Source organism: Schistocerca nitens, chromosome 3, assembly GCF_023898315.1.
Source record: "Schistocerca nitens isolate TAMUIC-IGC-003100 chromosome 3, iqSchNite1.1, whole genome shotgun sequence".
Taxonomy (NCBI): Eukaryota; Metazoa; Arthropoda; class Insecta; order Orthoptera; family Acrididae; genus Schistocerca; species Schistocerca nitens.
This window is the reverse complement of record NC_064616.1, coordinates 690,579,098-690,589,058: the sequence shown is the minus strand read 5'-3', so window position 1 is coordinate 690,589,058 and position 9,961 is coordinate 690,579,098. Positions and strand designations below refer to the sequence as shown.

The following is a 9,961-nucleotide window of genomic DNA, read 5'->3' as shown; positions in this document are numbered from 1 at the left end:
GTGGGAAGGTTAGTGTGGATGAGGGGTGTGGGGGTGGAGTTAGGTTAGTGGAAGTAGCCCAACTTACCTATTTTGCAGCCAAAATTTTAAATTTCCCACCATGATGTCAGTGCAACATTGCCACATCTATGACCGCCATCTTGGAAAAATTTTGCAACAATGCAGAGAGGGGCTGCATCCCCTTTGGGCTACTACTCATCCATTTTTATAATTTGTATGTGTTTACTGACCTGTCTACACACAAGTCACTAACAGAAGGAACTATCAAGTTTTTAGTTATCTTATGTATGTCAGTAATTAATAGTACCTCTTTAAAATCGAACAACCTTTCATGATATGTAAAAATGGGAACACATTTACAGAAACTAGCTCTTGAACGATCACATCATAACTGCAACATAGTTTCAACTGTATCATACACACACTTGTTAATCGGGTTGTGCATTGACTTCATAGGATTCTGAAATAATGCAAACAGCTCCGTTGAGCTGTACACAGATATGCCAGATAATTAGAAGCACTACTGAACCCTGCACGTAAATGGAAAATTAAATATTTAAAAAATAATGAAATTGTATTTTTAATCATCGAGTACTTTTCTTTCTGTTGCTGACTGGATATTTCAAATCCCTTGCACATAATTATTTTTCTTTGACTGAGCACAGGCTGCCGTAAATACAGTTTTAATTTGTTACAAATTACTAAAACATCTTATACTCCATCAAGGGTACAATAATTTCGTTTCAGTTTCAAACCATAGCTTGTGATGCATTTAAAGCCTGAGCTGCATCCATTATTTTACAGATGCTAGTACCAAATAATTATGACAGAAATTTTGTGGAATTTCGAAGAAATAGAGGAGAATGAGTGGTAGGTATAAGTTTCGAGTAGGCCTGCAAAGCGTACTCTTATGGATCAGAGAGTGATGGTTTGCTTCTGGTTTTAAGCATACTTTCCGGCTGTCAAAGTATTATCATCCCCATTCTTAGTTAGCAGTACTTATGATATAATCTCACAAAGCTAGAGCCAAGCAAAACAAGTAAAGTTTTTAACTTAAGTGTTGATCTACCGGGAACAGAGTGCAGATTACAGAAACTAAAAATAACTACAAGAAAAAATAATTGTGGCTGGCCAGTGCACTTTATTTAAATTCGAGAGAAGATAAAACTGAAAAAGCGTGGACGGACCAAAGAAATAATGTGAAGCACTGAGAGCACTGTTTCAGGTGAAATATGTGGCGCAATATTGGTCCTGTGACACATATTTGAATACATACATGGTAGATGCTACATGTAACAATGCTTCAGCGCATTTTTAATTTTCTAGACCGCCATGCTTCTGACACACTCGTGGATTTGAGTAAGAAGTCTTTATCTTGGTGGTGGGGTAATTCTCCACGTAATTCATGATGGTATGTTTACTGAGGACCGTGCCTCATCTTGCTTCCAGCGTAGTTAATGTCTGTCAGTCCAGTCTTGAGAACGACGGTAGAATATGCAGAATGTGAATTATGTTTCTTGCACAAAGGAGTGACGTGACCTCGGCAAGGAGCTGGTCAGAGAATGGTGGACCTGTCAAAGGTCTGGAAACCTTCGGCCCTGAGGCGAGCCAGCATGGGCCGGTAGATGTCCGCGCTGAATGGCAGCACCATTCCACGGCGCTGGATCTCACCTGGAAATGAACAAGTATTGCATCAGTTATACTGCTTTTTCAGCAAGGCCAAAAATTGTCAGTCCAAATACCATACGCTGTCCGCCTAAAATTAATACATTCTTCTAAATAAAGTGCTACATAAAACATCAAGAATTGACGAAAATAGGTTATACCTGCATAAAAAGGGACTTCTGCCCATAAAATAATAGACTGATTGATTGGAAAAAAAGTATAATTAACTTGGTGCAAGAATAGCAAAATAATATTAAAACATCTTATGAGAACATATGAGTTATTATTTATTAATATTATTATTGTCAATTTGATTTAGATAAATTACCATAACAAGGAATAACTTGAAAGAGCTTGAGGTAGCACGGATTGAGACAGAATCTGTAACAAATCTGAGCACAGTTTACATTTTCGTTGGAAAGTGGTGGAATATACGCGGTCCAGACACATGTGACTACCGGCTATTTTGACGTCAACGTGGAATAACCAGGTGGCAGCACTAGCAGTGGAGAGTAAACAAAGCATGTCGGGGAAGTGGACAACAGTGCAATCGTTGTCATAATGCGGAAATGGAGTGATTTATCTGATGTCCAAAAGGGCATGATTATTGGCTTTCGGACCAATGTTGGACCATTTCCGAAATGGCTAAGTTTGTAAACTGCCGCGTTTGTTAAAATATACGAAGCATGGAAAAATGGCGTTATCTAAAGCCAGCTCCGAGGCAACTGTGGTGCACCATGGGCCATAGATGACGGAGATGGACGACGCTGCAGAGATGTGTATGGGCGAATAGATGTGCAACTGTTGATTAATAGACCGCCCAAATGAACCAAGGGGCTACAAACAGTGAACGCTGCTATATATGGATTTCTGCAGCAGGTGCTTGGTTCATGCTCTCTTGCTGACTACTGTTCATCGGCGATGAAGGTTGGAATTTGCACATCACACACCAATACCGCCAGTGGACATCCACTGAGTGGCGAAAGGTGGTCTTTTCGCATGATTCACGTTTTATGCTACTTTGGTCAGACGGCCATTGGTGTTATGGCCTTGCAACAATCTTGAGAAGGGTCCAGGCAGAAGGAGGATGTGTCATGGTCTGGGGGACGTTTTCATGGCATTTCCTGAGTGATCTCGTCAGTCTGGAAGCCATAATGGACCCAACTCAAGTATGCATCTATACTTGGGGACTATATCCACCCATACATGCAGTCTGTGTTTTCCCCGGCACTGTGTCATCTATTAGCAGGGCAATGCAACACGTCACTTATTTAGCAGGGTATGTCGGTGGTTCATTGAGCTCCAGGATGAGTTTACCGTACTCCCCTGGCCACCGTACTCCCCTGGCCACCGTACTCCCCAGATTTAAACCCGATCGAGAATTTGTGGAACCACCTCGACCATTTTGTTCACACTATGGATCCTCAACTGAGAAACGTAGTGCAACTGGCAACAGCACTGGATTTGGCAAGGCTCCATCCCTGTAGGAACCTTCCAGAACCTCACTGACACTCTTCCTGCATGCCTGCACTACAAAAGGTAGTTATTCAGTCTTTTGACCGGTGGTCACATTAATGTGACTCGACTGTGCATGAGCATCAAGTGAAGGGATAGCTAAACTCTGTTCCAAATGACAAGATGAGTTAATTGTTTTCTTCATACATTTATTACTGCCGGCCGCGGTGGCCGTGCGGTTCTAGGCGCTTCAGTCCGGAACCACGGGACTGCTACGGTCGCAGGTTCGAATCCTGCCTCGGGCATGGATGTGCGTAATATCCTTAGGTTACTTAGGTTTAAGTAGTTCTAAGTTCTAGGGGACTGATGACCTAAGCTGTTAAGTCCCATAGTGCTCAGAGCCATCTGAACCATTTTGAACATTTATTACTGTGTATTACTGTATTAATTCTGAATCATGTGCTATCTTGACAATAGTTAATAAATACTAGTTTCTGGACCCCCTTTACAACCTTTCAAGCATCTGCTTTCAGTATGCAGACGTGTTGTTAAGGACACCAATTAAAGGCATTCGCGTGGCTGGAGGGATCTGTGCAGTGACTGACAGTGACTAAACAGCCATGGCATCGTAGCGAGGAAGGGGATGCACAGCTTGTGCCTTGGTCTGTGAAAAAGTGGCATTTGTAAGGAGTTAGATAGCTACACCGATTAAAGTGAATAGAGATTGATAATAAAAAAGGAAAACAACGAATCAGCAGCACAAATGTGGAGGACAACAAAAGGCAAAGTCGAAACGAGAACTAGGTTTTAAGACTACTCTATGCCAGTTGTACAGCTAACCACTAAGTACGATAAATATCAATCAGACAACGTATTTCTGATTAGCATGTGCCACACATCCGAATGAGTTGGTTGTTCCATCAGACGCACTCATAATCTGTCTCTTTCACAGACTCATCAAAGAAAGCTACTCACTTGTTGCTATGATCATACCGACTAGATAGCTGACAACTATGATGATCTTTTGTTCTGAGGGATCACAGATTTATTCACTTTTTGGAAGACCCTGTATGTTTTCACAGCCAACGTAAAGAGGCTACGGTGGATGCATCACAATTGGTGTAACAGTACAAGCTGTTAACAGTGGGTGGATGATTTGGGGAGTGTTTTCATGGGAAGGACTTGGAGCTTCTAGTGCACTGTGTGTTTCCGGCGATGTTATACTTTGTCCTAGACGACTATGACACATTTCAAGGTTACAAAAAAATGGCTCTGAGCACTATGGGACTTAACTTCTGAGGTCATCAGCCCCCTGGAACTTAGAACTACTTAAACCTAACTAACCTAAGGACATCACACACATCTATGCCCGAGGCAGGATTCGAACCTGAGGTTCCAGACTGTAGCGCCTAGAACTGCTCGGCCACCCCGGCCGGCAAGGTTACAAACCTTTAAGGTAGCGCGCCCATACCATAAACGCGTAATCTGAAAAATACCACATACATTTTCATTATTTCGAGCATCCCAGAAGCTCACTAGATATCGATCCTATTTACAGCTTGTTGGGAGTCTCTGAATGGCATATTCGGTCACGTCATACGTTTCCCTTCTCTCAGTCAACGCTGACAGTAACTCTGTACATCCCATCATTATTTAAACTGCAACATTACTAACAACATCTCATTATTTGGGAGAGCAGCCGTCTTCAGTTGTTTGCAGATGATGCTGTCATTTATCGACTAATAAAGTCATCAGAAGATCAAAACAAACTGCAAAACGATTTAGAAAAATATCTGAATGGTGTGAAAAGTGGCAGTTGACCCTAAATAACGAAAAGTGTGAGGTCATCCACATGAGTGCTAAAAGGAACTCAAACTTCGGTTACACGATAAATCAGTCTAATCTCATAGCCGTAAATTCTACTAAATACTTAGGTATTACAATTACGATTAACTTAAATTGAAAGGAACTCATAGAAAAAGTTGTGGGGAAGGCCAACCAAAGACTGTGCTTTATTGTCAGGGCACTTAGAAAATATAACAGACCTACTAAGGAGACTGCCTACACTATACCTGTCCGTCGTCTTTTAGAATACTGCTGCGCGGTGTGGGATCCTTACCAGATAGGACTGACGGAGTAAATCGCAAAAGTTCAAAGGAAGGCAGCGCGTTTTGTATTATCGCGAAATATGGGGGAGAGTGTCACAGAAATTATACAGGATTTGGGCTGGACATCATTAAAAGAAAGGTGTTTTTCCTTAGGACGGAATCTTCTCACGAAATTCCATTCACCAACTTTCTCCTCCGAATGCGAAAATATTTTGTTGATAAAGACCTTCATAGGAAGGAACGATCACCACGATAAAATAAGGGAAATCAGAGCTCTTACGGAAAGATATAGGTGTTGATTCTTTCCGCGTGCTATAAGAGATTAGAATAATAGAGAATTGTGAAGGTGGTTAGATTAACCCTCTGCCAGGCACTTACATGTGATTTGCAGAGTATCCATGTAGATGTAGATGTAGATTATGACACTATCATGTCGGACTGCTGCCATATGAAGGTAAACTGAGACAATAAGCACTCTAGATAACTTGTCATAATGTGGACATTATACACACTATATCAGCGTCCAGCCTCTTCTGTGAAGGCCAAATATCGCATAGTTAATATTAACATTACTCTGTTGTGGGTCTCCGAATATCTGAGCCAAAACATTGTGACCACGTGCTTAACAGCATGTTGGTCCACTTATGGAATGCAGTGATTCTGCGTAACACAAATAGTTCAAATGGCTCTGAGCACTATGGGACTTAACTTCTGAGGTCATCAGTCCCCTAGAATTTAGAACTACTTAAACCTAACTAACCTAAGGACATCACACATATCCATGCCCAAGGCAGGATTCGAACCTGCGACCGTAGCGGTCGCGGGGTTCCAGACTGTAGCGCCTAGAACCGCTCGGCCACCACGGCCGGCTCTGCGTAACACAGATTCGTCTAGTTATTGGTAGAGTTCTGGGATATGTAATACCAGATATCCACGCAGAGGTCACGGAATTACCGTAAACTGCAGCCCAGTGGCTTTTGGTGTGGAGCTGCCGCCCGATTGCATCTAACAGGTATTCCATAAGATTCAGATCAGGTGAATCTGATGGCCAAGACATAAGCGTCAGCTAGCTATCATGCTCCTCAAACAACCGTAGTACATTTCTGGCACTGTGTCACAGACACTTATCCTATGCGAAGATGCCATCACCATAGAGGAATACATCAAGCACGAAAGATGCATGTGATGCACAGTAACGTCCACATATTGCACAGCCGTCATTGTGCCTTCGATTACATTTCTTACCACAAGTCCCATAAAAACCAAGGTGAATGTCCCCACTATCATAATCCCCCCACTCCACCTGTCCCCCACCCCCTGCTGTTGAATGTTTCGAACAGCTGTACTCCTGAATGATGGCTTAACTGCACACAAGAAACGTGGTTCATCCGACCAGGTGACACGTTTGTATTGATCCACGGACCAATCTCGATGATCATGTGTCCACTACAAACGTAACTGATGGCACTTGCTCAACATAGAAACACGTGCGGGGCGTCTGTTGCAGAGTCCAGTGTTAAGAAACAGAAGCCGAACAGTGTGCTATGAAACACTTGAGTCTGCACCAGCATTGTACTCTGCTGTGAGATCAGCCACAGGCGGCTGCCTATCCTGAGTTACAGATCGGGCGAGCCTCCGACCTTCACATTCTCTGATAAGGCATGGAGGTCCAAGATCTTGTCAGCTGCTTGTAGTTTAACCACTATAGACGGTAGCACATGAGCAGATATGAGCGTTCACCGGTTCTGTGATGGGCGCACCTAGACCCTCGGCCATAACAATCTGCACTCTGTCAAACCGGCAAATGTCAGTGGAGTTCCCAATCTGCGACCCACGTCATCGCTAGAATCATTCCCCATTCGTTTCAGCTCCGTTTATGTTCTTTCTCTACCATGTAACGGACGGCATTCCATCTCGCAGTGAGTAGTGATCGCAGGGTTTTGGCTCATCTGTGTCAAGGATTTGGTGCCACAATGATGTTTCACTCGTTCGAAACAGAGTAGCGATATTCTGTGGCCGTTAAAAAGCAAACATATTGGTGTTGCAATAATCTAGATTCCCCGTTTTATCTTGATTCCTTGGTTCCTCCAATACAAATAATGCAATCTTGGCTCCAGGCCGTAAGATACATACAGTATTTCTCGATTTCCGAGAAGCATTTGACTCAGTACCACATCTACACTTATTATCAAAAGTACGATCGTATGTTGGGACTCTATATGTTCATGTTGCGTAATACTGTCCTGAGGGGCAAGGGCGCCCATATTCGGTGGCAAGGGTGGCCCACCGCCCCCACCCCTTTCTCAGGGAAAGCAAAAAAATATAGTAGAACCAAATGTCTTTCTTTCGATAAAGTGATTTAAAAGTCGTTATTACACAGGTTTTCACAAGGTAGAAACTCGAACTCCTTTGGGGCTATTTAAAAGTCGCCATTCGTCTTCCAAAATATTTAAAGTACTCCATATCCAGAGGTCTCATCCCCTCTCCCTCTCCATCCCCTCCCCCCCCCCCCCCTTACAGACTATTGTATGGACATCCTTGCTTGGGGACAATATTAATAGTACCCTTAGACTTTTTGCATGTGATACAGTTATCTGTAACGACTTTGTTTTTGTTTCTGTGTGGATCCAGAGCTTCTAAATACTTAATAAAAGAAAACATGGTCCGTAATAGGCTGTACTGAAAACAATCTTGATTTAAATCATGCAGTTAGCTAATACTTACCATAATTCATTTCAAGCACATGTGTGACATTACATTTTACATATTGTAGTTATCAGAGTATTTTACTTTACCCACACAAAGAAGACGTCACATTCCATAATTACATTAGGAATGGATCCACATCACAAAAGTTATAGCCTCGCAAGTCACATATTGTTAACTGTTCGATATATGATGTGTGAGATTGTAAAGTTCGTGATTTGGATCCATTTCTAATGTAAATGTCGAATGTGACATCTATTTCGTATGTGTAAAGTAAAATACGCAGAGAATTATAATATGCAATACGTAATATCACACATATGCTACAAAATGATTTATGGTCAGAATTAGCTAGTTGTACGATTTATGTAAAGATTTTTTACATTGCAGTCTACTGTGGAACATGTCTTCTTTTATTACGGTGTCTGTAATGAAGTACTCTCTGAAATAAGCTGCATAACTACTTACTCAGATCTTGGTAATACTTCAAAGTGGTGCCAAGATTGGCAATTTGCTTTAAATGTTCAAAATTATCATATTGAACACTTCATAAAACGAAAAAACATAGTATCCTATAACTTTAATATCAATGAGCTGAAGTTTGAATCGATCAGCTCATATGAAAAGGAATGATCACATAGAATCGGTGGTGGTGGTGGTGGTGGTGGTGGTGGTGGTAGTAGCAGCTTCATTCATGTGTAGATCTCTTTTTACAAGGATATAGGACATGTCAAAGTATTTACAGGTTTAGACCAATTTAAAAATAAGCTGATTTGTATACACATACATTTACAGACTTCTAGTTAGAGACAATCATAAGAATTACTCCTGGTATGCAATACTTTTTTTACAAATAACTTATTAAATAATGTAATGCCATACTGTTTACTCATATCTCACTAGAGTTACTGCACACACTATACACACATTGTTTCATAACACTTCACTCACTACACACACACACACACACACACACACACACACACACACACACACACTGGTGATCTCTGGGCCATTTTCTGTACCACAGCTTCCCCTTTGCTATCCAGAAAAACTGAGTCAGCATTCCTCTATAATGAGTGAGATGTTGAGTTCAGAAAGAGGAAGAGGTGTCAGTGTTGTGCTGTGCATAGATGGTAGAATTCGATTAATTGCTAGAATACTGGGTCAATGCAGTCAGTCCACAAAGGAGGTTCTTACAAATCACTCATGTAACCCATTATAGATTATTGATAAAGTGTGTGAGACTCATGCCAAATAGGACTAACAGGGAATACTGAACATATACAGAGATGGACAGCATGAATGGTCACAAGTCTGTTTTATCCACAGGAGAGTCACAGAGTTGCTGAAGAAACTGACCTGGCAGATTCTTAGAGACAGACGTAAACTATCCCAAGAAAGCTCACTTACAAAGTTTCAGAAACTGGCTTTAAATAATGAATCTAGGCCAATATGACAACCCCCTATGTATTGCTCCTGTAGGGATCATGAGAACAAGATTAGATTAACTACAGCAAGCATGGAGGCATTCAAACAATCATTCTTTCTGCATTCCATACATTAATGGAAGGGTGAATAAACCTTAATAACTGATACAATGGGATTTACCCTCTACCATGCACTTCACAGTGGTTTGCAGAGGGTAGATGTAGATATAGATATGACTTACAGTCATTAACTATTTCATGCAAATCACAAAGAGCAGTTGAGCCAGAACATTCTGTAGTAAATACACTGATCAGCCAGAGCATTATGACCTATCACATCCCAGATGAGTTTGATCGGATTTAGATCTGGTGAGTTGGGGGGCCAGCACATCAATTGGAACTTGCCACTGTGTTCCTTGAACCACTCCATCACACTTCTGCCCTTGTGACATGGCGCATTGTCTTGTTGAAAAATGCCACTGCCTTCAGGTAACATGATTGTCATGAAGGGGTGTACATAGTCTGCAACCAAGGTACAACATTCCTTGGCTGTTATGGTGCCTTCCACGAACACCACTCAACCCATGGAGGCCCACG

At 41.8% G+C, this 9,961-nt stretch overlaps 1 protein-coding gene across 1 annotated transcript in view; it reads right to left on the bottom strand.

The window, feature by feature from the left end:
* Positions 1-1,118: 1,118 nt before the first annotated feature.
* The window catches only part of LOC126248648 (alpha-aminoadipic semialdehyde synthase, mitochondrial), a 288,931-nt gene continuing 280,088 nt past the window's right edge, over positions 1,119-9,961 (bottom strand). Inside the window, exon 19 of the mRNA XM_049949837.1 lies at positions 1,119-1,671. Within this exon, the coding sequence (XP_049805794.1) occupies positions 1,556-1,671 (116 nt within the window). The 3' untranslated portion in view covers positions 1,119-1,555. The remainder of the gene's footprint in view (positions 1,672-9,961) is intronic.